Source organism: Euwallacea fornicatus, chromosome 5 (genome assembly GCF_040115645.1).
Source record: "Euwallacea fornicatus isolate EFF26 chromosome 5, ASM4011564v1, whole genome shotgun sequence".
Taxonomy (NCBI): domain Eukaryota; kingdom Metazoa; phylum Arthropoda; class Insecta; order Coleoptera; family Curculionidae; genus Euwallacea; species Euwallacea fornicatus.
In genome coordinates, this window is record NC_089545.1 from 4,580,249 (window position 1) to 4,608,242 (window position 27,994).

Consider the following 27,994-nt stretch of genomic DNA (forward strand, 5'->3'; position numbering starts at 1 on the left):
CACTGATTTTTTATTTCTCTTATGGACACTGTTGTTAATCCAACGAAAAACACAGCTTTTTTCTAGCTCTTGGTGAAAGGAATGATAATCCTCTTCCTGGAATTGATTGCCAGACTTGTTTCCAATTTATGTGAAGATGATCTGAGAGTTGTTTGGTTTTAGTCGAAAGGCCGGCCAGGTCTCCTGACCTATCACCCATTGATTTTTATGGAGTGTATTAAAAGACGCGGTAAGGTAAGGATACTGGTCATTTTTTCATTAAAAAACAACATTGTTGATCTCAAAATAAACTTCAAAAAATTTTGATATATTTTTATGCTTCTTTGGATTGATTCTTTTTACGATATTTTCCATAAGTGAAATCAGCGTTCACATCGACAAGTATCGATAATTTCGGCAAACCTCATAGAGTCCCATCGAATATGGACCATCCTAGAAAAAGAAATATTCATTATAAGTAGATAATATCTCATAGTTTTTTGTTAGCTTTACTTGCCTCATTTAACTACACTGACTTTCAAAAAAAACCGCAATACCAAGAAGAACGCATTGGATGTATATGAAATTTTGATATGATTTTAGACTTGTAAAGAGAAAAAAATGATAAACATTTCAAGTTCGTATTTTAATGCGATATGAAGTTTTTCTTTACTTTTTTATCTGTGACGATCGTTCTTTTTGCAAATTTTTTTACAGGCCGATAGCGATAAAGGTATTATTGTTAGTACCATATTGAACGTGTGGTAGTGCAAAATGCCTCGTATACGCCAAAATGCAGTTTATCAGCAGTTAACTCCCTTTGAAAGGGGAAGAATGGTTGGTATGCATGAAGCAGGTTTACCTTTCCGCGAAATTGCACGTAGATTGGATCGAAACGCATGAACAGTGCTAAGAGCTTGGAGAGATTGGTCTAACGAAGGGTCAGTAAATCGTCATCGTGGTAGTGGCCGTCCAAGAATGAGGAACCAACGCGAAGACCGGCGACTTCGTCGTTCAGCGACAGGCGCCCCGTTTGAAACAATTCCGTCTCTTGGTGCTACCTGGGTAGCCACCCTAAATTGAAGGGTCCCCCTTAGTACGATGTATCGCAGAATTCGAAGTTTTGGACTAAATTCATATCGTCCTATGTGTCAGCTTCCATTATCACGAAACCACAGGGTGGCCCGACTGGAGTGGTGTCGTCTGAGAGTGCAATGGGTGGATGAGTGGAGAAGAATCGTGTTCAGTGATGAGAGCCGATTTTGTTTATGGCGATCTGATGGACGGTTACGTGTTGGAAGGCGCAGAGGAGAGCGATTAAATTTGGACTTTTTGGAAAGGCGTCATTCTGGTTTAACACCAGGTGTCATGGTTTGAGGTGCCATCCAGTATGGTAGTCGGTCTCCTCTTGTTTTCATTTATGATAGATTAAATGCTCAGAGGTACATTAATAGTGTCTTAGAACCGGTTCTTGTACCATACATGCACGACCATCCTGGAAGCACATTTCAACAGGATAATTCGCGACCACATGTAGTCAACGATACTTTGAGGTATTTGGAAGCTGAAAATTTGGATACTTTGCCTTGGTTAGCTCGGTCTCCAGATTTGTCCCCAATAGAGCATGTATGGGATATAATGGGTCGGAGACTTGAACGTTTAGCCTTCCAGAGACAATAGATGAACTCCGCGAGCAGGTGCAGGTTGCCTGGGATACAATACCACAGGAAGATATTGACAATTTAATTTTAAGCATGCCACGTCGCTTACAGGAACGTATTAATTTAAGAGGAGATACCACCCATTATTAAATTATTATTAAATTTTTTCACTTATTCATAATAATTTTCTTTTGATATTTTGATCGTTTTTATCTATTATCCGACCCAACGTAATACCAGCATTTCAAACGTGTACGATGTGTTCTTCTTGGTGTTGCAGTTTTTTTGAAAGTCAGTGTACTTTTACGACTATTAATGGCAATAAAACATTATAAGTGGCCGACATTATCACCATTAGAAACTCTCATTATAACTCTTAACGTATAAACAACTAGTTAAGCTTTGTTGATTTATGTCTAAAATTGGTAAAACTTCTACGCATAACCCCAGCTCAACAACAATAATTATTATTCCCTCAGTAAATCCAGCTTTAGTGTATCTAATGCCTATAATTGCGATTAGTGTTTAACTTCATAATTATCTTGGATAGCACTATACATATCTATATTTTAATATATACACACGAAGCTACTTGATTTCCAGATGTTCAAATATTCATACGATATCAGTAATAACATCAGGAACCATGGTTATAGGTCCTGATGTCCAGTCTACGCAAGATGCTCTAAGATTTGTCATTAGACTGGGTCAGTGGTTCCTGCTAATACCAGTTACTCTCTCATCTGACAACAAATATGGGTTTAAATGGGTTTCTAGAAGATCAATAACGTCGCTAATACTAGTAGTTTTGTCTTTTGTGGCAACTTCTATGTTTTTAAATTACATGTTTTCGCAAGAGAAGAAATTCCCTTCAACTTGTGAGTATCTCGATTATTGTTTTTGTACAATTGTTGAAACTGAATTTTTCAGCTGGGTTCACGTTCTATCTCACCATTTTTGTATATAAAACATTGTTCATAAATTTTGCACAAGCATTTCCTAATTTGATGCTCAAATGGGAGGAAGTTGACAATTTAATGCGCAACTACACCATAGTAGAAAACCATGTTTTCAAAATGAAATTGGTTTATTACTCACTAATGGCCCTTGCTGTTGGTAAGCTGTAGCGTTAGCTATAGCTCTCTGTATGTGTCTGCAATGATCCTGTTACAGCCGAACACGTCTTTTTCATAGGTTCCTTCGGACTGTTTGAGCGTGGGCTGCCTTTGCAGGAAGACCTGGAGAATTACTTCACCGAAATTTTCCGATTTGTGTTTAATATTTTCCCTTACAGCATATTTGCAGCTTTTTTTGTGCAGGTGTGTAATAAAAACCCAAAAAAACTTGCTAAAGATAATTTCCTACCTTTATTAAAATAACCAAAGATTATTTCAGATATTAAATTGGCTATGGACCGTTATATGGAACTATGTGGATGCGTTCCTCATTGCATTATGCATATGCTTCACTTTTAGATTAAAACAAATCGAACATAAAGTGGGCTTTCTTGTAAAATTAAAGGTGAGCATTGTTTTTAAAAGGTAAAAATAATTAAATACTGTAAATAATAGGTGAAAGACGTATCTCACTGGAGAGAAGTTAGAGAGCACTTTATAAAACTTGGGGAACTTTGTTGCGAGCTGGAAAGCAGCATTTCTCCACTGGTGTTAGTTTCTTTTGCTAACAAGTTTTATGTGGTTTTGTACCAACTGCTAGGACTATTAGAGTATGATCTTACTTGCGATGCCCCATTAAATTTCGTAACACTTAATACATTTCAGTGGTGAAAAATATGGAATAGACGTCATAAACAGGCTTTACTACTCTTTTTCTTTCCTTTATATATTGCTACGCTTAGCTGGAGTGATTTTCTTTGCTTCTTTCATTGATCTGAAAAGTCAAGATATCGCATTGAAGCTCTTTGAAACCCCAAGTGAAGTGTACAATATTGAGGTATGAGTGACCCGTTCTCAATAGAATAAACTGGAAGTTTGATATTTCTTACCTCATCCCCATTCTAGATAGAGAGATTTATATCTAATTTAAAAACGTCCCCACCAATAATTACCGGAGCAAAAATATTCAAGGTTCAAAAGTCACTCCTGTTGAAAGTAATACATTGTTTCCTTCTCTTTGGACCATAATTGTTATTAAATTATTTTTATTTTTAGATAGCATCATCAATAATAATATACGAGCTGGTAATAATGAAATTTCAAAAGTATTGATGGAATGGAAAACTACTGAACTTCGTTTATTATATTCATAATAATCCCCCGAATTCATATTTAACTTATTGCAAATTGTACCTCTTACTACGGAGACCAATTATTATACCTATTTATTTTTCAAGTTTTTAAGCCGTTTAGACGTTTAAGTCCATCTATTTTGTACAGGGTGACTCGCTGTTAAATCCATCGAAATCTGCTGTTAAATTGAACAGATGAGAAAACATACGCTAGCTCCTTTATATAGATTACCTCGTATATATTTATAGAAATGAAATCATCTATTTTTCCTTGTTTTGAAAATACAAATACATATGTGTTTATACGTTTATTTTTAATTATTTCTTAGATATTTAAGCTAAAGCGAACATAGTTTGTAAGAATACACATATACAGGGTGATCCACTTAAAAAACAAAAGTATTGTAATCTTGACAGTTTGTCATCTGTCTGATTTGACAACAGATTGACAGTTTAGACAAACATATAAAACTTTGACTGATGAGTGATAATAATAGAAACATCCATTGGTGCAAATAGGGGAATTGCCGAGCACACATCAAACTTACGTAAATAAACAAGTATCTATTTACTGAAAATATGGTTTTAATTCCTCAAACTCTTTGCCACTCTTAATAAGTACCTAAGAAGATCCATCTAGTTTCTTTAAATTTCCTACTAGCTCAACTAATTCCGATTTTGTTGGCGTTTCAAACGTTGGGAACGTATTTTCACAATGGAATAAAACACATAATAAATTACATTAATTTATTGCCATAACTCATATGCATCTTGTAGACTTTGATTCCGAATTTAAGCTTTTCTGGTTAAACTGGATCAGCACTAGCTCGTAAGTCACGATTGCACCTGCCAACTGAAACATTATTTTTCATTTACATTGAAAATGACCTCATTCGGCAGTCAAAATTATACAACTGTTGAGATGTCTACTGAACAACACACTTCCCTGAATTAACTAATTAAATACATACATTGGCCACATTCGGCAGTAGAAACAATTGTTCAACTATTGGGCAACTGTTTCGAATTGTCTAAAATTTCCCCGTCAATGGTAATGGCCCTATTCAGCTGCAAACTAGCCGAATGTGGCCTTTGTTGTTTAAGTTTCTTCATTTCAACCTTATATTGTAAAATACATAGACTAATGGTAATTGTGAACATGCGGTAGTTAAGCTAGATCAGTTACATTCAAGCCGTGATTCAAAGAACGGAGTCTACAAGACTTATGTGATAAGTATTGTTTTGAGTTTGAATAGTTGCGCCAAATTCTCTGAGAATTAACAGAGTGTGCCACAATTTTTTCTAGCAAAATGGATACTTACTTCTAGTATTACATATCTTTTTATGTCGAAGAAATGCTTTCCATTCATGGAAATTTCGAAATTTAATAACTGGTTAATGAAAATTTCAATCTGAAATTGAAAGGAATTTCAGTATATATTAATTATTTAGTTAAAGGGGGCAAAAAGGGGCACATTTACTGTTGCAGCGTTATTTACAGCCAAGACGAAGACGAGGCTATGAATAAGAAAGTCCGGTTTCCATTCGTAACCGTTCCGGTAAGATAACATTTTGCATCTCATTTTTTATTTATGAAGTAGCGAAATAGTAAATTATGTAATTATTATTGTTGCTCTCTACGTTTATAACACTTTCGGATATAGTAAAGAGGGAATAGTCAACAATTGCCTTTTATGCCATCTACTTAGAGGGTGGTGCTTGCATTGCTGTTAACTTCGAAGCGCTTGGGTTATTATTTTCCGAAATATTTGAAAAAATATGAAAATTGAAAAAATCTTTAATATCTTCACCTCATACACCAAGTAAGTTAGAAAAAACTGAAAAATATTGTTTTACTCCCTTTAAGGCAAAATATTTATAGCTATCTTCAATACTTAATAATCATATTAACTTCTTTCCTGTTTTTTGGCTTTTCCTCCCGCAGCGGGCGATTCACGACTAATTTCAACCCCTAAGAAACTTTTTTTTTAATACGTGGATATCTGGAAATATTTATCATAATCTCGTATATACAACAAATTCTGACTCAGAGCCACGTTTTCCAAAGTATGTACATCTGAAACCACATTCTTTCAACCGTTTTTGTGACCTAATAACTTACAGCCGCTTCGGAGATAGCAATAGAGCAAGCACTTATAAGACACCCTCTATATAGATCAATTGACGAATTATGACGCATCCCTTACCAACTCAATACCTACTTCTTCATTGTAAATCGTATAATGAACGGAATTCAGATAATACAAGGGTTTTCTGCTCTCTTCGTTTACCATGGCTCCACATATGCAAACCATTATGGTCCTAGATACCAAGAAAACCAGGGACACGTAAAAATACACCGACTCCACCCAATTATGCTTAGGTTTAAGGGCGCTAAAGACTTGAGTTAGTATCGTAAATATATTCGGGAGAAATGATACTAATATGATATTAGATATATTCTTGTTTACAAGCTCCACTAGGGTTTCCAGTCTAGTGTAATCTTTACGCAATTTTTTCCAGATTTTCTCATTCGCGACCTGAAGCACAACAGCCATTTAAATTAAAGTTAATGCACCAAATAATTAAACGTACTTGTTTCTGACTTGTAATTTTTATCCTTTCAGTTACTTGTTGCATTCTACTTGCCAAGCACATGCTAATTACCATAACAAATATATCAGTGTAAGTAAAGGCAAACTCCAACTGACAGAACCAATACTAAAAGGGGTTCCATTAAAGATTTCAATTACTCCGTTAGGTAGCAGAAAATTTACTTGAAATACTAAGCTTGAAGGGATATTATAAGGTATATAGTGGAACACGTGCGACAGAGTGAGGTTGCTAAAGAAGAACTTTAAGGATTTTTCTAGGTCGTCATGGCATTCAACCGCTCTGAATATTCGGGTCGTTTGGTGCAAAATGTACTCCACTAAAAAAAAATCAACGGTTAAATGTTTTTACTACACTAAAGCTTACCATTCTAATACTCACCCAGAAAGGTGCCCATGAAAAACAACATCAAGATGGATATTTTTTTATTGAGCTTCTTGGGAAACCCATACCCCTTCATGTCTATTTCAACTTGCCTCCAGGACTCTATAAGTTTAGGCCATTTCTTGGCAAGCTCTATGAACACTATAGCCACATAACTTGCTGATAAGTATTTGGCGATATAATCAATTTGATCAATACTCATTTTAGAGCGCAGAGCTTTATTCAATTGCATCACGAGAAGGCATAACGAACCTGACAAAGAGAACACCGAGTAGAGCATTCGGAATGATTTGTAGCTAAACTTTTGAGTTGAGAATGAAATAGCAAGAATTGGAAAGTATCCGAAAACCTGACCTAAGAGAATTAACTTTTTCAAACACTTAGTTATTGTCATTTTAGTACTCGGATGTGTCATTTTAGTTTTATTTTTCTAAGAGAAAATTTTTATCTGAAACGTGGTCGATAGTACAGCATGTAATAAAGTTCAACTTTGTTTGAACAAGAAAGCAAACACTGGTTGTTAATAAAATAATGTGTTATGTTGACACAGCTTTCGGGTGGGTGTTTCCTATTAAATAGTGGCAGCCACTAACCCATGCAAGGGCGAGTAATCGATCTTGAGTTTTCATGCATTTTTTTACGGTTTAGATGTCTCTATGCCGAAAAGTTGATTGAATAGTCGAACCACTACTTATTTATAAACCGCTAAAAATCCTGTGCCACAATATAACATAATGATCATATGATCACAAAGATCCGTTTATGATTTTGAGAATTCGACTAGTTTTTAATCAAACCCAATAACAAAAACACGTGTTTGTTTTTTGAAACTTCTAGGGGGTTTGAAGTTGGCAAACGAACTGTGGTTATTTATGCGGATGAATAATTTAATTTTTACATCTCTTTCTCTTTCAATTTCCCGTTCAGGGAGCTGAAACTTCGAAATAAATAACAACACTCGAAATAATATATCTATAACACTGCATCAGAAAGCACTCATTCCGAACGTGAAATTGAAATTGATAGGCTCACAGCATAATCAATCTTAATTTTTGACGCAATTTTGGCAGTTTAGATGAACCTAAAATGACGATTTAATTAATTTTTTAATTTTAATAACCATAATATGAAGCTAAAGCTTAAAAGTGTAATTATCTAGCCGCAATCGACCATTCTCAATTGATTTTTTTTTATATTCTTAGAAGAGCAGCGACCTAACTTTTACCAAATTAAAATGTTATCTAATTTCGATATTTTCAGGAAAATTTGCGGCAAATATTTTTCCGAGAATTTTATATCGCTGGTTAAGCCCAGTTTCCACTGATGAAACATTGGTCGACTTTACACTATGATTTTATGCAAATATGATTTTTCTGCGAGACTCACATACATTTTTTTCAAATGTGCAAACCTAAAATGTAAACTATACAGCAAGAGCTGCACGGGAATATTTTGCCGACCCGTCATTTGCCCCAAGCGTTAAGTGACGGGCATTTCCAGCCAGCTAAACTTAACCGAACCTACCTGGAACAATGACGTAAAAAAACGCCAGAATTCGTCACTTCTACGGGCTTTACAGTAAAAAAGCCAATTTTAAGGAATTATTTATTTGGCATGAGTAATAGATAACAGACGATTTACAATAAATTTTATTTACGTAGTGGCGGCTGCCGAAATATAATTCAGTCCTAATGAATTTCTCGAAAGTTTTGAACAAACTGAATTATTACGAGTTCGTATATTAAAATTGAACTAGCGACCTAAAAATGAAATGGTTAGAGAGATTAACAGAAATCAAATTTGGCCTCTCCGGTTTTTGTTTACAACGAACATGATATATTAATTGAGAACACAATAGCAATAATATGTCCCATAATGGTAACGAGTAAAACGTAATCTAGTTGATTAGACTCTAAATAAAAAGAGCACTATTGATCGATGATAATCATGTCCTTTATACAACAGGTACTAGATACTGCACACATCCTGTTCACATACCTTTAATAGCAGGTTTCGAGAAATAGTGAAGAAATTGAGACCAGTCAAAACTATTTCTCTAGAAGCTACATGATACACAAATCTCTGCACCTGAAGGAAATAGTACATATTTTATGTATTTGGTAAGAAAATCAACATATTCTCGATTGTTCCTAGGCTAGCGAACATCCAAGACTGAGAAAGTGATTTTCGTTCGTAATGCTTATTCCATTTTTGCGGCAATTCAAAATGAACTTCAAATTTGTGTATTTTATTGATCTATACTGAAACGTCCAGCCGTTTGGAAATATATTCCCTGCTTGTTAGTTGGCCTGATTGCGAAGTAAACCTTCGCGCACACAAGCAAACCTAAACCTACTTGGAAACGATGAGCTTTGCAGCATCAAAACACAAGTCTATATATTCTATGAATCGGGCAAGGAGCTGAGTAATACTAAAACCAAAAAAAAAGTTCTAGATTAAATCAAAGGTAGTAAATGATCGGAAAGCAATTATCGCAGAATGACAGTAAATTTGGGTCATTACATCATTCTATGCATCAACAAACCAGAACAATCTGAAAATTCCAATCCCGTAAAAGTTATTCATGTACGTCTTCTGCTTACCTCTTGATTATAGATCTCGGAAGGCACAGAAAGCAACGTTTGCAAAATATCTTCATTCTTATCCTGAAGAAATGCTCCGGACAAAGTTACGAGTACCACTCGCATTACCATAACGGCAATTCTGTATAACTGTAATTGATTTGAAATAGTATGACTGTTATCCTCTGCGAACAATGAAAAAACGTCCATTAAAAGAGTCTGTATATTCCTGACATAGGAAAATATTATTATCCATGCTAAGTGGTTATCTACGGCTCTGCAAAGTTTCGCAAGTTTAACATAGTCCTCTCTGGTGGAACGCCAAAGATGAATGGTGCTTATCTGGAATGTGGGCCCCTATTATATCAGAGGGTCTCTATTTAGTTTGCCTAATTTTCTTTGATCGATAATGTCACCAAGATAAGACGTGATCATTAAAACAAACATCATGTAAGCGATGAAATATAATATTAAAGGCTTGTGTTGGATAAATTCAGTTATAATATGAATGTGTGTAAATACTAAACGGCTTAATCAACACCTCTCATTTATAGTTCACCACCTGATATGAAGTTTTCTTTAATGATCACCAGTTATTTCATCCATATTGTGTCACATGCAATCCTGAAGACATCAAAGGTAGAAGAATTTGATGGAAGCAATTTAAACGTTCACAAACGGTCCATAAACTCACTTGCAAGCGAATTAAACATTTTAATCTGTAGCGCATTTGCTCTAATCGTTGCGCAAAGCAAGTACTGATAACAATGATGAACATATCACGAAATATCCATATAAATAATCTTTGCAATAATGTGACCTTTAATGAAAATTAGCGATTAAAATAAGAATTCGATTTGTGGATTCAATGAGCTCACAAAGCGCATTATGAGAACAGCAACACCCATTTTTGATAACTGTTTATGTTGGAGACCATTTATAGCTATGTTGAGCACGACTTGGAGATACTCTACTAAAATACGAATTTTCACAATATACATCATAACCCATAAGAACTATACCTGTCAAATGCGCAAGAAAAAACACAATTATATATTTAACACTTCTTTTTACATTCACATAAGGCTTTTCATAGCTTTGCATAGATATATCTATTTGTTCCCATCGGTGAACTATATGTTTCCACGAGTACGACAAATGAACAAAAATTAAAGTTTGCATGAGGGGTTCGATTGCCATTGCGAGTCCTCCTATAAATAAAAATCAGTAAAATATATCAACACATATCCAGCGTATCCAAAGAGTATGGAAATGTCCAATTATTTCAGGTAATTATAGAACTAGCAGAATCAGATATGATATGCGGGATTTAAGAATATCGTGCATCAAACGGTCACCTTGGCTATGTTCGTCAGACGTGCTATTTTCGAAAAAATGTTATGAGTTGAATGTTTTATTCTCAAATGAAACAACTTTAAATCTTAATTATTGGATTCTTGATATTATTGGGTTTATACTGATGCGAAGATGGCAAAATCAATTAGTTTAAATAAATAGCATTCATTCAAAACTGTGTAAACGCAAAAGTGGTATAGTTACTGACGGAACTATCTGACGTTCATTGTGAACAATTTTCATTCAAGAAATTTAATTTAAAATATCTAACATGAATAAAAACAAAATAAATAAGGGCCAGTTCTACCTGAGGTGTTTTAGACAGTGATGATATATGTAAGTATTCGATATAATATTTGTCAAAACTTAGCAAGTGTATTACTACGAATTTATTAGAAACGAACCCTATAATTCCCAAAGTTAGGTAGTTGGGCATTTTTATGCTTTTCAAGAACCTTGGATGTTTATCAAGCAAAATTTTTACTTACGAATTTTTATGGTAACATTTTCGATATCGCTCATGTACAGTGAGCAATATAAAATGAGATATATGACATGAAGTGCTCCAGAAAAAATAGCATATATCACCTTCCAAGGAGAAATTTGGAATTCTGAAAAATCCAGAACCGACTCTTTCGACCACTTTATGGGAAATATCCAAAACAACTTCAGAATGTTTACGGGGATTGCCATATTGTTCTGAAATGTTATTATGGAATTTGTGATGGGATTTATTTCAGATGGTTTTGTTCTCGTGATTAAGTTTCGCAACATTATTTAGTTTTTGTATCTAAAAGTTTTTGTTCACATCAAGGCACGTTAGGGAGTAACGAATAAAGAAGGAAGTATTTTTGCCTTAAACCATCTTTCGAATACTAGTTCTGTCAATCAATAATATTAAAGAAAAGAACAAATTGTTTGTCTTTACATTATATGAACTGTTTGTGGTCTTTAATTTCCATAATGTCTGTTTTAACACTATGATAAGTGTACTAATAGTCCACTGTTTTCACAAGTTGCGCTGAATTTTTTGTCAAAATAAAAAACAAACAAGTATTATAATACAAATAATATATATAAGAAAGGCCATAATAATAAAAAAGCTGGAAATGTGTTCAAGTCTCTATACAGTATCTTTTTATCTATCAGATGTATCTTTCACATACTATTATTCGTATATTTTTGGATTATTAAAGAGGATTTGCTTCGAATCGCACGAAGTTAACCGATATAGTTGTTGACCTATTCAACAGTAGTTGTTTTCAAGGGCCCGAAACGAGGCGTAGGGCGAAACCACCATTTTTAATGCAATCGTCAGGTTTTTTGTCACCAAAGTATCAAGAAATGTTCTCCATATAATTTAAATTTTGTTAGGTTTTATATTTATAACATATACAAACATATATAAAAACTTAACAGAATAATTTTTTTCAATTAAAAATTTTCTTAATTCACAGTTCATGTGAGTCAGAACTTAAATTCATTACCCGACGCCAGAGACAACGAATTCCCTCAAAATAGTCATTCCTACGCAGGCAACGGAACCGAGCATGTTGCCAATGACGTAAGGATACCATAGGAACATATGAAACTGAGGAAGAAGATTTGGTTCAATGATATTGGCAAATAAAATTTTTTAACTAATCAACATGGACAACATCTCAATTCTCACTCTCATATACTCAGTATCCAGACGAAACCTGGGCATAGGAAATTAACATGGGTGATAAAAGATATACGTTATGTCTTTGTGTTATCATAGATTAATAACAAACTTATTTATTTATTGTGGGGACATCAATGTATATCACATGACAATTATTCTTAGATTTTCCATTAATTCTTCGCTGAATTAACTGCTAAATAAGTTAAAAATTCTTTAGAAATTGATTTAAAATAAAAATTCACCTGAATGGGAGTTTTTACGCTTATGTTCTTTTTGTTGACGGCTTCATATTTATTAAATTTCGACCTTGACTCTGACCAATCGTGGCCTCGAACGGTTACACGGAATCGAAATTTGGAAGCATTTTGAACTGAAACGGCTCTAATTAAAAAGTTGAAAAAAATGTGTAATGCTCATAGGTTTTGAGTACTACGACATTCATGTAAGAGTTTTCCAATTGAATAATCCGTGCAGGCGCAAAAAAATAAAAAACGATTTCCATGTTAATCTCCTTTATCTAGGATTCATCTGGACGCCCAGTATATAAATTCGGACCCGTCCTAACGAGAAGCAGTGCCGCTGCTTCATGGCTCGTATAGGATGTCCGTCTGTCAATATGACAGTTGTCAAAATCGAAAAAAGTTCCATAACCTCTATTCAAAGTCTGAGATTTTAAATTTGAAAATTTATTTTTTTATATTCAATAATTTTCTTTAACATTAACTCAAAATATTTTTCTAATTTGAAGAATGGCATCTATGAAAAGTGCTTTAATTTTCGAAATTTTAGGAGAATGTAAAACTACCAAGGCGCGTGTTGGAAGAATGACTTTGCCGCATGGGCCAGTAGATACGCCGGTATTTATGCCCGTAGGAACGCAAGTAAGTGTTAATCTTACCACATGTTTGAAGAGTTACCAGAACTTTTAGCTTATTCGAAATGTAGGGTACTTTGAAAGGGATGTTACCAGAACAACTGAAAGCATTGGGATTGCAAATTATGCTTTCAAACACATATCATTTGGGAAGAAGACCTGTAAGTTCAATATTTCGTCAACCACTAAGCTTGAGAATTTTGACTGATCCTTTAAGAGTGACTATAAGATACACATTTTCCAGAACATTTTCATATTAAAATCCAGTTTATAGATTCACATGAAACTAATGTAACATTAGACAAGAAGTTGAACACTACAACTTTCTTTGACACCACTTATGTTATTTGATAATTAATGATAATTATCCATTTTTCCTAATTTTAGGAATTTTTGAAAACATCAGGAAAGAATATCTCCTTAAATTTAAGCCACATGTTTAAAACACACCTTGTAAAACTATATTTTACTTTTTAAGGGAATAGAAGTTTTACGTAAAGCTGGAGGTCTTCATAAATTCATGAACTGGGATCAAAATCTGCTTACAGACTCTGGAGGATTTCAAATGGTATCCCTGTTGAAACTGGCAGAAATCACTGAAGAAGGAGTGAAGTTTCAATCTCTGAATGAACACAAAGATGAAGTGATGTTGACTCCAGAACATTCAATAGAAATACAAAATGCCATAGGGGCGGATATTATCATGCAACTAGATGATGTAGTAAAAACTACTGTGCCTGATAAAGCTCGAATAGAAGAATCTGTTCATAGGTAAATCAAATTCAACAGAGAACTAAACAATTTTATGGTGAAGTACATAATATTATCTATAATATTTTGAAGAAGTAAATAAATATAGTACCTACGTACTTCAAATATGTGCAAAATGCTATTTCCCCAGATGATGCTATTTCCACAAGCATTGGGTACAATAATTTGCATTGCACCAGTCTTTCCTTGTTATGAAAACCATATATGTCGATTTATAGTTTCTTACAGGGGACATAATATCAGTGGCCATCTCCAGTTGGATGTGGTCATCAAATTTGGCTCTCAGTGGATTTGTATCAAACACGCCCTCCTTCGGATTTGCGTTTTGAAGTGTGTGAAAAGACCACCTGGCTCCACAATCGGGAGTAAATATTTCAAAAGGGGCCAATCGCCTTAAAGAAAAAATTCTCCACATCTTTTTCTCTCATAGCACAAGAAATAAACCAGATATTGAGTAAAATTTAATTTTAAAGTTGACTTAAAATCATACTGTTTTCACTAGAAATGTGAATTTACTTCAAGAAAAGCAATTGATTGGTTTGTAACCAAAATTTGAATACCAGTTCCTCATTTTATGTATAATAAAATATAATCAATATCCCTTATTTTAGGACTACAAGATGGTTAGACAGGTGTTTACATGCTCATGAAAATCCCACCATTCAAAATATATTTCCAATAGTTCAGGGTACACTGTATGAAGACTTGAGGAGGATAAGCGTAGCCGATCACATAAAACGAGATGTAAATGGATTTGCCATTGGTGGCTTAAGGTAAATTTATAATATTGTAATATATTATTTAATTTTCTTTAGTTGTCTTTCAGTATTTGTATATTCATTAAATTCTCTTTTAGCGGGGGTGAAAGCAAAGATGACTTTTGGAAAATAGTACATTTATGCACCAACTTACTACCTAAGAACAAACCTATATATTTAATGGGAGTTGGTTTTGCTATAGATCTTGTGGTATGTTCTGCATTAGGTGTCGATATGTTTGACTGTGTTTTCCCAACTAGGACCGCAGTAAGCTGGCCAGAAATCCTTTATTGTGATATTCAAATAATAATAATGCAATATTTTCAGAGGTTTGGATGTGCTTTATTAACGACTGGACAGATCAACTTGAAAAAGAGCAATTACGCAAGAGATTTGAATCCGATAGATAAAGATTGTCCATGCAACACTTGCAAAAATTATACAAGGGCCTACTTACATGGCATTGTAAACGATCTTCCCGTTGCGTGTCATTTGGTTACTGAACATAATTTGACGTTTCAGTTGCGGTATGGACACTCTCGTCTAGTATTCAAATAAAAATGGAAATCGCAAAATTTTTTATCTGGTCCTTAAATGAAAAACAATTTTACAATATTCAGAAAAAATAGTTTGGCCGGCATTTTTTTTATTTCCTTAGACTTTGGAAATATTCCCAATTTTTTTTCTTAGTCGTAGGTACCAATCAGTACCTGCGACTACCATTAATCTTATGGAATCTTAAATAATATTCATTATTAATTGCCCTTAGACACCTACTAATTGATATTAACTACTTTTATCATTTGCAGATTAATGCAGTCAATGAGAGAACACATCCTCAAGGGAACATTTGTTGAATTTGTGCAGAATTTTATGTTAGGCATGCACCCAGATAAAAATTACCCATCGTGGGTAAAAGATTCCATGGCTGCCGTTAATATCACGTTGTTATAAACATCCTTTTTCATTCGGCAAATTTTACTTGTAACAGTATTGAAAACCAAAAATGTAATTTTTATCACTGATACCTACTTCGTTCCACTAGTCACTTATTTGTTACTTTTTTATACTTACGACGGGTTTGGTACTAATTATTTCTTGATGTTTGCTTTTGAAAATATACAACAATTTTTAGTTTCATACTTGATGTTTAATTGATTTATTATTGTAGATAAGTGTCCCACTGCAAGAATTCAGGAAAATTAAATGATTAGTAATTAAAAAATGTTATATCACATTTGTATTATACAAATGAAAACTAAAAGTGATTTGAGTAAATATCGGATTTTTTACCGACTTCGTATCTCACAGATCTTAAGATCCCAATAGTAAGCAGCAAATGAATAACTTTGTACAATAAAATACTAGGCAAAAAAAAAAACAATTATAACAAAAAATCGTTCTAATAATTCTGAATGCATTTTACATAAAATCATCTGAATCATTCCCATCATCATATTTCATCATATTGTCTGTGCTCATTAAAGAATTGTAGCTTTTCAATTCTGCGTCTTCTTTCCGTTTTTTCTCTTCCTCCTCTTCCTTCTTTTTCTGTTCCCTTAATAGTTTCTTCTTGTCTTCCCGTTCTAATCTGTCCCGTTTTTCTCTTTCAGCTCGAAAATCTAATCAAATAATATGTAATAACTGCAATGAAACACTACCCCAAAATATGCACAATTAAATTTTAGTTTTAATTCAATGTATTCTTAAATTAAATATTTTTACATGTGTTATGCACACAATTAAAAGCCAGTTGACTAAAATTTAAACAGAACGAAACAATCTTTTAAATGATACTTACAACTTCTGGCCATCATTACTCCAATTTGAGGGCACTTTACAGTAATAATAATAAATTTTGGATCTTTTCATGTATTTTTTCCATTTGATTGTGCCACGTCTCATTCAGGTGGTTTTTACATTCTTAAAAATAATATGTCTTACCTGGATGTTCTTCCCTCTTTGTTTTATTTAGTCGATTAACAATTTCATTTATCCTTTTGGCCACTCTGATCTTTCGAACTTCACTTTCTTTATGAAATCCCACTTGTCCCACATCCATCCCCTGTGTCTTTTTTAAGTTTGCCCACATTGTGTACACTACACTTATATCATTCATTTTGTTGCCCATAATACTGTTGGCTTTCACTAGCTGTGCTGCATCTTCTATAACTGCAGATGGAATATCATCTATTGTCTGGCCCTGTAAGTGGATGTGTGTGTTGTATAATCATATTTACAATATATGTATTGATAGAATGGTGCCCAAAAAACAAAAAGTTTTTGATGTAGGCCTTAAGAGGATCTAGTGATAAGTGTTTCATGACATGTATAAAGGATAGCATTTTTTTGAGTTTAAACATTGAGAACTTATGAAAATTGTACACAATTGAATTAACCAAATTTTTCTATTTTCTCGTTTAGTTTGTTCAGGAATACCTTTAAAAGAAAAATAAACAATCCACCCTAAAAATTTTACAAACTTCATTGAGCTCCTAAATGTGATTGCCATAATTTAGTCAATTTTGTAACTTTTCACATGACTGATATTACCATGCTCAAACTCAAAAAAAGAACATTATGTACATAAGTACTAAAAAGAATAAAAATCAATGACATCCAGAGTTTAAAACGACAGAGCTCATGTAAATTAATTTCTAAGTATCGTTCTGTAAATAAAGTGCTGGATAAAATCTAATAGACATAAGCCCTGGGGAACATACCTTGCTCATCCAATTTAGGTATATCCAAGGATATTTAAATTACCAAAGAGACCATGTACCATCTACTAACCTGTTGCAACCTTAAATAAACATGAGCAGATGAAACTTGATCAACATGGAACCACACGTCCTCAGGCCAGCCCCATTTAATTAAGTCTTCATCTGAAAACATTGTTGTTAAAATTGTAGAATTTAAAATGAGATACATTTGCTTACTTTCGTTCTTGTCTATTCCCATGAAAATAAGCGCCGGAGGGCAAACAACTTTACTTTCAAAATAGAATACCATTTTTCCGAAGACCTCTAATAAAATAAGGGAAAAATAAGTTTCTGTTTTAAAAGTGAAATATTGCATTCAAAAAATCTGTGACGGCAAAACTTGAATAACCTAAATAATAGAAATGTTCGAAACGATGCTTTGACGTATCGATACATTTAGGTTCACTCGATTTATTTTGTCGATACGATACACTCTATTGCCCATATCGACACAGTGTTATCGATGCCAGATACTAAACATTACATTCATCCTAAGACTCTTTTTTGAAATTGAACACTCAGATGATTTCGAACAGTGATCCATGTTTATGTTATCTCCTTGTTCCAGTCATTGGATGATTACTTATAAATAGCTCCTAACAATTTGGGGTACCAAACGCATTCGTTTCACGTATAAATCGAAACCTCAAGAATTGAATTTATTATGAAATTACTGTGTTTTTTCTCTATCGTCCACATTTTATCTTAGGAGTACCTAGAGTACTCCTATTCTGTGTTCTTGTTCCGACAGATGAACTAAGCTAAGAAAACAGGATTCACATTTTACTATTATTTTTATTGGGTAGAAGTAAGATAGATGCTTATCAGTAACACCCAGGAATCCACTATTAATCCAACTAACTGTATATAAAATTTGGTTTTACAGTTCGATTTTATTTTTCACTTTATCTTCTTTTTTTTTAGTTTGTATAATTTCTATTTAGAAAAATTTCACGGTATTTGCGGTAATAGTAGTTGCAACATATCTATGCTCTCAAGATCTTGAAAAAATTCGTCCTCTGTGAAAAAATATATTTAATTCCAGACCCATAAAACAATGGCCAGATTACCTATTTCGGTGACCAGAGTGAACGCAATGTTCGGAAAACAAATGCATTCCGATTTGATATTCCTCACGATCGGTTCGAATTTTTTTATGTGTAACTAGTACTTCGAGCCTTAACGAGATTTAATCCACTGGCGCCATCTTCCTTTTATTGTCCGAGGTCCGTAATGTACAGCACATTGGGGGTATAGTTAGCACAACCGCAAAATTATAATCATACATCTTATATATATTATTCAGTAAATTTAGTTGATTTTTACGAACTCTTTCGTTTTGTTTAGACATATTTCCCTTCCACAATTCCAGCTGGAAGATTCATGGAATATTCAATATTTCAAACGGAAATTCTTATTGAACAGCTTCTGTTAAGCCTTTCTAATTCTGTAAGTTTACTTTGTTTGTCTACATTATTGTTTTTTTATGAAATAATTTAACTGATTTTATAGAAAAATATAAAAACAATAATTGGAAACCATGCGGGAAACGCATACCTAACATATACGCGTTTGTTTAGAAAATAATCGTGTACTTACTATACAGCCCGATTCAAGGTTTTATTCAGAAGATCAAAGACTTTAAAAAATATAAGAAAATATCGAGTCCATTTTTCATAAATGATGCCGACGATTATTTCAAAAATTTCAAATGGAATATTTACAATTTTATGGCACCTTTTTCTAGAAAATAAAACTTGTCTGTGAAGGAGGGAACTTTATTTACAGAAATATCTGAAAATTAATTTGGGAAAAGACGAAGACTATATCAGCAACTAGTCGATTATTTCTAGAATCAACCACAATTTCCTAAATTTTCATAAAACTCGACCGACCTCGTGTCTTTTAAAGATTTCGCTATCTGAATGATGAGTGGTGAATTTAAGCAGCTCTGTATTCATGTAAAAGAGTTCTTAAGCTACTGGAATAGTCGAAGTTCAGATTAATTCAGGTTAGTCAAAGTTCAATGAAGAAGCGAAGAGAGTCAGTTTCCAAAAATTTTTCGTATATCAGAACAATTCAAGGTAGTACGTTTTTACATAATTGGTTAAACTTCTAATAGATAGAGTCCCAGTACATTCACTCAGATCCAAAGCCCTTTCACGATTAGAAATTAAATCTCGACAATAAAATAAAAATGTTTAACATACCTAACACCAATAATTGAATGAGTAAAGAGGTATGCGAAACCGAAACACGAAAACCAAAGAATCCGTTTAATGGTGGTCAAGGCAAAGGCCGGGTAAGAGGTTTCGTTTTCATTAAGTCTGTGACAAAGGCGCGAAAAAGAAATTTTCATCTAATTTTAATCATTGTTTGCCAGACATCTCGCTTTCTATTCCCAATAAGTAGGTACGGCTTATTGGTAATACGCATAATGTCGTACCGGTGTATCCGCAGTAAGGTACACATGCTTCTTATTTGCGATAGATCCTGTGTGGGTGTGGATTTTATTTATTTACCGTCAATTGAGATGAAATTTGTTAAATTTTCTTCGAAGCGAACTTTGTGATTCTTATTAGCAACACAGAAGATCTCGTGTTGTTTCAATTCACCAAGAGCTGTCAACGCTCACTTCTTTTTTTTTAGAATAAAATTTGAGTTTCATAATGAAATCACTAGTTGTTCATAGAAGAGCTGTGGCCCATTCGTTGAATGTAGAGGAGACGGTGACTCATAATAAATAACGCAAACCCGTGTACTCTACACGAGACTATCCGAGATCAATACCGATTTGCTCAGGGATCCACTTGGATGATTGTCAATGTCAAACAGATATCTAAGTAAATGAAAGATACCAATGAGAATGGCAAATAATAAAAAACAGAAAAATTGAAACAAATAACGATTTGTTAATACTAATAAGAATAAAACTGCAAGTGGGAATTAGCTGTGCGCACGTGACCGGGTTATCTAATCTTCTAAGTTCTCAGGCGTAAATTGCGACATTGGCAATGCTGCAGGATATTTGACATTTATGTGATGAACTCTGATGAACGTTTCTTAATTAGTGTTTCCCTATTTAGACTGCTCTGTGTAATTACTCTAGGTCAATAAACTCTCACTTTACACAAATAGTAATTACAAATAATTTACCTTTAGCTAAAACGAAGGTCGTTGGTAGTGTCGTAGGACAACGAGCTGAGGATAACATGGGACGACCTCCTATGTCGCTCGATTTAAATCCAATCGATCTTGTCAGAGACATGCTAAACAATCAATTGATTTCCATCCATAGTCTTCATTGATCATATTTTTGGTACTATGCGCGCATTATAGTCATTTAAATTAAATAGGAAGGTTATATTAGTTCAAAATTAAAATTCGAAATGGAATGAAATATTAAGGGAAAATCCACAGAACATGATGGCATTTTACCGTTACATACATCAACGTCTACTTGGCACACGTGACATTTGGATTCGCATACAAATCGAGTATCTTCCGGGTGAACTTTCGACTTACAATAGATCGGTATATTTAAATGAACCCTGTAAAAGTTCTTCAATACAAATTACGAGAAATGTAGTTTTCCAGTAATTCTTCTTCAAGCCTACGTCTGTTAACTTTATGCGATATTTTCTATTGCACGTCTAATAAAATATTGCTGTGAGCTGAAAAAGTTTGAGACTCGTGCGGTAATAAATATTTTCCTAACGAGTGCGGAAAGTGATGTCTTCCATACATGACCAGTCAGACAAGCGTGAAACGGTATTTTGGAGTAGGGGAACAAAATATGTTTCAGTATCGCAAAGTGCTATATTTGACTCGTAAATAAACGTAGAAAAGTTAGTGGCTTCGTTGAGCCACTTTAGAGCAGGCTCATAGGAAAATACAGGGTCGAGTGGGTAGTTAACCAGATAGCATTTCTAAGATTGTCCATCCTCACATCTCAATAATAACCCTGGGTTCTAGTGATAAATAAGAGATTATATCTATCTATTTACCAAGGTCTTGCATAATATTTTATTTATAAAATTTATGGCGACTGTTGCCCTCTAAATATCTGTTTCTACAGACGCAGATTTTCATCAATTTAAGCAAAGGTAAACCACTGTCAATGGCGCGATTTGTAATGCATTATCCAACAGGAGACGAATTGTTTTTACATTTTTGCCAATCAATTAACACCCACAAATTCGACTGCAAGCCATTCTAAGCTTCAATGGCTGTTGACCTCTGCGAAGCACCATTAACAAAAAAGGTGCCTGCAATCGACTATCGTTTTGCAGTGTTAAAGAGTCCTTGAGTGCCCTAAGATATTGATTGTGATTAACAATCTCTTCGACTTACAAATAAGAAAAGCAAACTAATTTAAATCATCATGACCTTGTCTTTCTATATGGAAGCTGTATCCTCTCGGTTCATTTAGTTAAGTGGGTTTATTCGCTCCATTAAAAGCAGATGGTTTCGTTCAGCTTCAGGTGGTTTGTGCGACTTTGGTTGGTGGTTTTTCTCAACCAGATTATTTTTAATTGAAAAGGACGTTGTCGCCATTTGTCTAGCACATCGTAAATGGGAGAATGACGCGCATTCAGTTAAAAAATTATCGATAATTTCTGATAATCTCCGAAGTGATAAACGTTAATTAAACGGCAATACAGTTGAACCACGATACCTTTTATAGGCTTGAATGAGATCAATGCTGAGGATTTCAAGTTATCCATGAAATGCTAGTGAGAGGGAATATATCAACTTGAAGATAATCACTGTTACCTCGATATTAAACGAAGCAACCGTCCTCACTAGTAACTCCAAGTTCAAAGAAGCGTGGGAGATTTACGCAATTCCTTTTTTTGTGTTCAAACACACGTTTATGTATCAACTCTAACGTTTAACAGGAACCGCCTGGAACTTATATTTTTGCAACAAAATAATGGTAAACGTAATAATTATCATCATCTACTAAATCATGAAAGTCAGTAAACTATGCCCAGTTGCATGGGAAGATGCTGCAACCGTAATAGATGGTGGTCGTAAATACAGTTTTGTAATTTAATCACCGAGAAGTGCATTACTTACATGGTTTAATAATTCATATGAACTTGCAGTTCCTGATTCGAAATGAAAATGGTAACGTAGCCATTGATGTTAATACCGATTTAAGTAGTTATTGTGTTTTATAAAATTTTCATACAATGGCGAGATAGGAATTGGACTGCATTGATTTGTCTTAGGTAAATTATGCTACATGGAAAGGCGAAAGGAATTGAAGGTAGCGGTTTTCTATATGTCCTATAGGAATCCGAAGTCATAAGGCATGGAAGAAAAATCACACGGTCGCGAAGAATTGGCATTCAAAATACAGGAAGAAAATAGATAATTTTTATAAGAAAAATATTCCAGTCGCCCAACATCATCTGAATGTGATCTCCGATAACCAAGCAAATTCTTTCTTTAAGGTTCTTTAAGATCTTCAGAATTCTTGAGGCCGTTGGTGGTTGACTTCTCCAGTTCTCTCGCACAACACACAGCAATCTTGGTAATCTTTGTTGTACTGTCAATTAGCAATTCTTCATTGCCTACATCTATATACAGTTCCATATCTTCAATTTGAATTAAAACTAATCCTATACGTAGAAAATGGTTTATACGCTTTGAACTATGAATTTTGCGCCCCATGTATGGTGCCGCTGGAGTGTGCTGTGTCATGAAAACGATGTTTTGTAGAGTCCAAGGGGCAAATTGGAGAGTGTGAATTATGATAGAGATCAGCACTATACAAGGTGTATATTATCATGGAGATATTTCTAGGCGATAGCACTTTGCAAAATAATAACAAAATGCGAATACACCCATGGTCAAAAATACATCATTTTTATTATGCAGTGGGGCAAAATTCACTTTTCGAAATTTCGATTTTTGAAAAATTAAAATGAAATTATTGAAACGGTTGAAATTCAGCGATGGCATTCGAAATTGCAGACAGAAATATATAGACTGGTTCTCGTTGATTGGCATCGATAGATATTTTTTGCAAATTTTGCGAAACAATCAAAGGTACGAAAGTACTGCAAGATACCTAAAAGCTAAAGAATTGAAGAAAAAAAATTGGTATCAAAATTCGTACACGGCGTTCCAGAAAATAGGCGTCCATATTTCAACAATTTAATAGAAATTTAAAAATGCAAAATACGAGAAAAAAATTGAAACTTTCCCGTCTTCTATATCGAAAATGGCGCATTTTTGGCCTTGGGTCTATTAGCATTTTTTCTTATTTTGCAGAAGACAATCGCCCTCTGAAATATCTCCATGATAATATGTTACACCCTGTATATTATTGCATGTTGCGCATAGTTATCGTGATTCGATCGGTAAGTTGTAAGCTTGCAAAAAAGGCTGTAAAAGATTATTCAAGGTTTGAAGGCCATTGAATCATCGTTATCGTTCGGCCTATGACTTGTACCTTTGCAAAAGGCAGATTGTAAAGTTTTTTTGTATATTTTCAATCGTGAGGTACCACGACGACATGTTTTTGACCATGGGCCTATTGACATTTTTTAATTATTTCGCAGAGTACTTTTGCTTCTTGAAATATGGCCATGATGATATGTTACACCCTGTATATACAGAAAAGTTGCTAATTATTGGTTTTTCTCACACCTTTCTTATAACAAAACCAATGGTTTCTTTCACAGCTTGTTGCGACAATTTTTATATTTTGATATACCGGTGCGTAAATGTTTGATGAGTGATTCAATTTCAACACATATACTGGCGATGATTTGCACCTTCGGGTGAATAGGGTGTTTCTTGAACATACCCCTATTCTCCCAACATATAAAATGTGATTTAATGCAGCTCAAAAAAAATAATAATAATAATGTAAATCCAGTTTACTTTTAACTGAGTTGCACCAAGGTAGTTTTTAACACCCAGTATTTGAGAAAGAAAGCGAGTCCGAGCATATGTTTACGGCAACTTTTTACAAGATTTTTTTTTTTATTGGGCCGTGTGTTTAGGAAACATCCCGTATAAAAATTATGAGTTCTTTGTCCGAAAATCTCTCTAGTATATTACTCAATCTCATTGTTGTTCGTTCGTTAAGTTTAAATGACCAAGAACCACTGAAACACTAATTAAATATGTTAAGCGTAGTTTAGCGTGAAATAAGCCATTTAAACGAATTCCCACGACCCAATAGCTAATTAGAAATGCATGACAAGTAAAATGCAATTTTATGGTTAAAATTTAGATAATTTTTCTTAACGAATGATAGTTTACCTTAAGAAAAATTGTTTTTTACCGTGTCGTGTGATGTATTTAAATTGTGTGCGCGGCGATCGTTTATAACGAACGATTATTAAGTAAAAATTCATAATAGACGTTAAACGTAGAGCGGTAATTAGGACATTTGCTATTTAGTATAAAATATATGAGGAATCGATAATGGTGGGAAATTTATCTAAGGTATCCCCCTATTGTTAAACGTCAACTTGAAATTTTTCTCAGTAATCACCTTTTATTTTAATCTATAACAGAACGTTAAACGTTTCAATAACGTTTAAATTACCAAAGATTGGTGTATTGCGATTCAAAACCTATCGATTAGCTCTTAAGAAAAACACGTATAAATTTTATCTAAAAAAATACAATACAAACTCAGTTAAATAGTACGTAAACAATGAAAAAACTAGTTTGTTGATAGGAAAGTGTTTTATTTTCCGTTTTGTGCTCATGAACGAGTCTTGGGTTAAAATAAAGAATTTATTAATAAATGGAAATGATCAGAGACTGCAGAGTAATTTAGCCACATTTAATGCTGCTTTAGAATGAAAAAAAAATGTTAAAAAGTGAATAAGGACGGGGGAAGCGGAGGGGAGAGGGGGTATAAATATTTAGAGCCGCATCGAATGCTAATCCATAAAATGTGCCTTTTCGTGTTCATTTCGGATATGCGGACAAAGTAATATCTCAGACAGAACGGTCACTACCCTTACGCGACACCCCATTAATATTTTTTCTGTGACAATGCTACCACAAGGTAAATTTGTCCCATGCGGAAGTAGACAGTCTTAAGCAATTTTGCCTACAGCTCTGACAGTTTTTGAAACATTTAATTCAAACTTTGACATGAGCATTCGTTCAGGTCCCCCACCAGACGCATCAGGGCATTAGTAGAATCTACACAATGACATTCTCTGTACATTAAACGTATATTCAGAAAAATTGTAACGATGATGGTCGCTTGGGATCGAAATGTCGGATAAAAAAAAATTATTGGTGTAGTTTTTGATATGGGCTGTTTGGTCTTGAATTGAAACGCATGAGCGAATAAATGCAGCAAAAGAAGATCTAAAATAAGACGCAGGAATTTGAACGAGAATAGTGATTCAGCGGCAGGTTTTAATAGCTATATTAAACACTTCAATAACATTTCTACCTCATGTATTCAACGTCTGACAACTGATGAGTAACGTTAATGTAAGTGTATTTGTAATATTGTGAAAAAGTAAGATGCGTAAAAGTAAGATTAGCATTGCATAGTTTTACTCTTGTAGCAGCATAGTCATTAATATCACTTAAGCACCTATCAAAGTCAATAATTTAACCATTATAATCGACTGCTTGCAATCAACAATCTATTATGATCCATGAATTCTATTTCGCCATTCGATTATCGTATATTCCCACGAAAACAGCATTAGTTGCGAAAGCATTGTCCCTTGTCACAATAAAAAAATAAGAGAGTAAAACTGAAAGAAGGTTAACGGCCGGTACTTTTCTCTAAAGTTTAACGTTAAACATAAACGAAATGCAAATCACGTGATGGGTTGGAGTAGGCATTAAATTTCGCCATTCGTCAGTGTACCGAAAGATGATTAATTTTCATTGTCAATAACACGTACCGGTTGCATAAAATTAGATATTTAAATTTGTTTAAGTGAAACGCCTACGACATTCTTGAAGACGACATGAGTTTATTTAATACTTTGAATGTAAAGCAATTTTTTTTATTGCATTACTTAGTTTAAGCCGGCTAATGGGGGCTTATACAGCGTTGCTAATATTTCAGAATTTCTAAAAGGGGGCCCGGATTGGAGAGTTTACGGAGGCTCCGGCACATTCAATTTTTTTGTTTGCAACTTTTCAAAAACAAAGAGACGAGCTGATCGCTTGAGTAGAAACCTCGACTCCGGAATTCCTAACTAGCAGAATAGAAAGCAAGTCAAAATGGAAAACCGTCTTCGCAGTGATCAAGGAAAAAGAGTGGATGTAACGGGCCGTACAAGAAAATTAAAAATTCGTGTTTCCATAACGGACGAGAACGAAACATAAGGAGAGAAATAAAAAAATCCACAACAAAGTTCCAGGAAAAAATTAATTTATAAGAGCAAAACAAAAGAAAACTAACAATTGGACACAAGAGGGTAACTAACTAATCCAAATCATACACACCTCTTCAATTCCGATTCTTATATCCCTTAGGGACAATCGGGGAATCACCCACCACCCGATCACCAGAATATATGGGTGGATTTTATTAAAGATTTTTATCAAGTTATTCTGGACCTTTTTTGGGTTCACCGATTTCCATTAAGTTCATACAATTTTTGTTGCTCCAATGCAGGAAACCTGCATCATCTCTGCGTTACCAACGCAAAATATCATACCTCAAACGTATAGAGCATACTTACGTGCAGCGTTTAAGCTTTGTGCTTGTTCGTGGACAAGCACAACTGACTTTTGAATGATCCATTTTAAATTTTAAATCGATTTTTAAAAATGCAATATTAAATTTATATACACTTTAAATTTACTTTCTCTTTCAGAACTATACTGTTAAGCTCTTATAATTATGGGTAGTATGTATGTACGGGACAGGCAAATTTTGAAAGGTTTTCATCCAGTATGAACTAATATAAATTGAAGTTAATTTCGTAGACAGACAACTTTTTACTTTTTAGCTTAAGTACTTATAACAGTGAAGATTGTTGACGATTGAGAACTCACTATGCCACGGCGTCTTGTGATGGCCTGGAGTGGGCATTAAATTTCTCTAGCCGATGGTGAATCTAAAAATGACCAATTTTTATTGTTAATAACACGTACCAGTTGCATGAAATCAGATATTTAAATTTATGTTTAAGTGAAAAGCTTATGAAATTTTTGAAGAAAACATGAGTGGATTTAATGCTTTAGACTTAAAGCAGCTTCTTCGTCATTTTTGCTGCATTATTTATTTTAAGTCCTTGAAAAGGAACTTATGTAGCGTCGTCACTATTTTTAAATTTTTGGGAACATGAACCCAAATTACCCAATTATGGTAACCTTTTTAT

At 33.9% G+C, this 27,994-nt stretch overlaps 5 protein-coding genes and 1 long non-coding RNA gene across 11 annotated transcripts; 3 read left to right on the plus strand and 3 right to left on the minus strand.

Moving 5' to 3' along the window:
• The first annotated feature begins 61 nt into the window (after window positions 1-61).
• On the plus strand, window positions 62-4,197 carry LOC136339268 (gustatory receptor 5a for trehalose-like). Of its 3 annotated transcripts, XM_066282378.1 has the most exons (9): window positions 62-234; window positions 2,297-2,518; window positions 2,571-2,756; window positions 2,814-2,959; window positions 3,036-3,161; window positions 3,212-3,366; window positions 3,422-3,593; window positions 3,662-3,751; window positions 3,812-4,197. In XM_066282378.1, the coding sequence occupies exons 2-9, from the start codon at window positions 2,470-2,472 to the stop codon at window positions 3,866-3,868; spliced, it is 981 nt and encodes a 326-aa protein (XP_066138475.1). In that variant the 5' UTR covers window positions 62-234; window positions 2,297-2,469; the 3' UTR covers window positions 3,869-4,197. The 3 variants fall into 3 exon arrangements, with proteins under 3 accessions (XP_066138475.1, XP_066138474.1, XP_066138476.1); XM_066282377.1 differs by lacking the exon at window positions 62-234 and having other exon boundaries at window positions 1,138-2,518; XM_066282379.1 differs by lacking the exons at window positions 62-234; window positions 2,571-2,756 and having other exon boundaries at window positions 1,138-2,518; window positions 2,835-2,959.
• Window positions 4,198-4,621: 424 nt separating this feature from the next.
• On the minus strand, window positions 4,622-8,424 carry LOC136339269 (gustatory receptor for sugar taste 64f-like). Its single transcript, XM_066282380.1, has 7 exons — window positions 8,410-8,424; window positions 6,883-7,137; window positions 6,666-6,820; window positions 6,484-6,609; window positions 6,111-6,428; window positions 5,211-5,300; window positions 4,622-4,741 (listed from the first exon to the last, which is right to left on the minus strand). The coding sequence occupies exons 2-7, from the start codon at window positions 7,115-7,117 to the stop codon at window positions 4,649-4,651; spliced, it is 1,017 nt and encodes a 338-aa protein (XP_066138477.1). The 5' UTR covers window positions 7,118-7,137; window positions 8,410-8,424; the 3' UTR covers window positions 4,622-4,648.
• A 52-nt stretch (window positions 8,425-8,476) lies between these two features.
• On the minus strand, window positions 8,477-10,562 carry LOC136339276 (gustatory receptor for sugar taste 64f-like). Of its 2 annotated transcripts, none has more exons than XM_066282394.1 (4): window positions 10,162-10,562; window positions 9,489-9,809; window positions 8,884-8,973; window positions 8,477-8,645 (listed from the first exon to the last, which is right to left on the minus strand). In XM_066282394.1, exons 1-4 carry the CDS (start codon window positions 10,243-10,245, stop codon window positions 8,574-8,576), a joined length of 567 nt encoding a protein of 188 aa, XP_066138491.1. In that variant the 5' UTR covers window positions 10,246-10,562; the 3' UTR covers window positions 8,477-8,573. The 2 variants fall into 2 exon arrangements, with proteins under 2 accessions (XP_066138491.1, XP_066138492.1); XM_066282395.1 differs by having other exon boundaries at window positions 9,489-9,824; window positions 10,162-10,203.
• Window positions 10,563-13,088: 2,526 nt separating this feature from the next.
• Tgt (tRNA-guanine transglycosylase) lies at window positions 13,089-16,032 on the plus strand. Of its 2 annotated transcripts, none has more exons than XM_066282374.1 (7): window positions 13,089-13,370; window positions 13,435-13,524; window positions 13,842-14,134; window positions 14,746-14,907; window positions 14,991-15,159; window positions 15,220-15,419; window positions 15,702-16,032. In XM_066282374.1, exons 1-7 carry the CDS (start codon window positions 13,239-13,241, stop codon window positions 15,844-15,846), a joined length of 1,191 nt encoding a protein of 396 aa, XP_066138471.1. In that variant the 5' UTR covers window positions 13,089-13,238; the 3' UTR covers window positions 15,847-16,032. The 2 variants fall into 2 exon arrangements, with proteins under 2 accessions (XP_066138471.1, XP_066138473.1); XM_066282376.1 differs by having other exon boundaries at window positions 13,262-13,370; window positions 13,419-13,524.
• A 244-nt stretch (window positions 16,033-16,276) lies between these two features.
• On the minus strand, window positions 16,277-18,020 carry LOC136339274 (coiled-coil domain-containing protein 25-like). The gene is made up of 4 exons (XM_066282390.1): window positions 17,832-18,020; window positions 17,686-17,777; window positions 16,837-17,095; window positions 16,277-16,514 (listed from the first exon to the last, which is right to left on the minus strand). Exons 1-4 carry the CDS (start codon window positions 17,968-17,970, stop codon window positions 16,315-16,317), a joined length of 690 nt encoding a protein of 229 aa, XP_066138487.1. The 5' UTR covers window positions 17,971-18,020; the 3' UTR covers window positions 16,277-16,314.
• An 8,011-nt stretch (window positions 18,021-26,031) lies between these two features.
• Window positions 26,032-27,598, plus strand: LOC136339278 (uncharacterized). 2 transcript variants are annotated; one of them, XR_010732114.1, is made up of 3 exons: window positions 26,032-26,138; window positions 26,731-27,085; window positions 27,144-27,598. It is a non-coding gene; the product is annotated as an uncharacterized lncRNA (long non-coding RNA). The 2 variants fall into 2 exon arrangements; XR_010732113.1 differs by having other exon boundaries at window positions 26,731-27,598.
• Window positions 27,599-27,994: the final 396 nt, after the last annotated feature.

Coding starts and splice junctions, on each gene's coding strand:
- LOC136339269 (XM_066282380.1), bottom strand. CDS start 7,117: ATGCAATTGAATAAAGCTCTGCGCTCTAAAATGAGTATTGATCAAATT. Junction 6,429..6,483: donor AAATTACAAGTCAGAAACAA/GTACGTTTAATT, acceptor GTTGTGCTTCAG/GTCGCGAATGAGAAAATCTG. Junction 5,301..6,110: donor ATACGATTTACAATGAAGAA/GTAGGTATTGAG, acceptor TTTCAATTTCAG/ATTGAAATTTTCATTAACCA.
- Tgt (XM_066282374.1), top strand. CDS start 13,239: ATGGCATCTATGAAAAGTGCTTTAATTTTCGAAATTTTAGGAGAATGT. Junction 13,525..13,841: donor ATCATTTGGGAAGAAGACCT/GTAAGTTCAATA, acceptor TTACTTTTTAAG/GGAATAGAAGTTTTACGTAA. Junction 14,908..14,990: donor TTTGCCATTGGTGGCTTAAG/GTAAATTTATAA, acceptor ATTCTCTTTTAG/CGGGGGTGAAAGCAAAGATG.
- LOC136339276 (XM_066282394.1), bottom strand. CDS start 10,245: ATGTTCATCATTGTTATCAGTACTTGCTTTGCGCAACGATTAGAGCAA. Junction 9,810..10,161: donor AATGTTTAATTCGCTTGCAA/GTGAGTTTATGG, acceptor CCCACATTCCAG/ATAAGCACCATTCATCTTTG. Junction 8,646..8,883: donor CTCGAAACCTGCTATTAAAG/GTATGTGAACAG, acceptor TTTCATTTTTAG/GTCGCTAGTTCAATTTTAAT.
- LOC136339268 (XM_066282377.1), top strand. CDS start 2,287: ATGGTTATAGGTCCTGATGTCCAGTCTACGCAAGATGCTCTAAGATTT. Junction 2,960..3,035: donor TTGCAGCTTTTTTTGTGCAG/GTGTGTAATAAA, acceptor AGATTATTTCAG/ATATTAAATTGGCTATGGAC. Junction 3,752..3,811: donor AAAAGTCACTCCTGTTGAAA/GTAATACATTGT, acceptor TTTTATTTTTAG/ATAGCATCATCAATAATAAT.
- LOC136339274 (XM_066282390.1), bottom strand. CDS start 17,970: ATGCAATATTTCACTTTTAAAACAGAAACTTATTTTTCCCTTATTTTA. Junction 17,778..17,831: donor GGGAATAGACAAGAACGAAA/GTAAGCAAATGT, acceptor CAATGTTTTCAG/ATGAAGACTTAATTAAATGG. Junction 16,515..16,836: donor AAAGAGGGAAGAACATCCAG/GTAAGACATATT, acceptor TTATTTGATTAG/ATTTTCGAGCTGAAAGAGAA.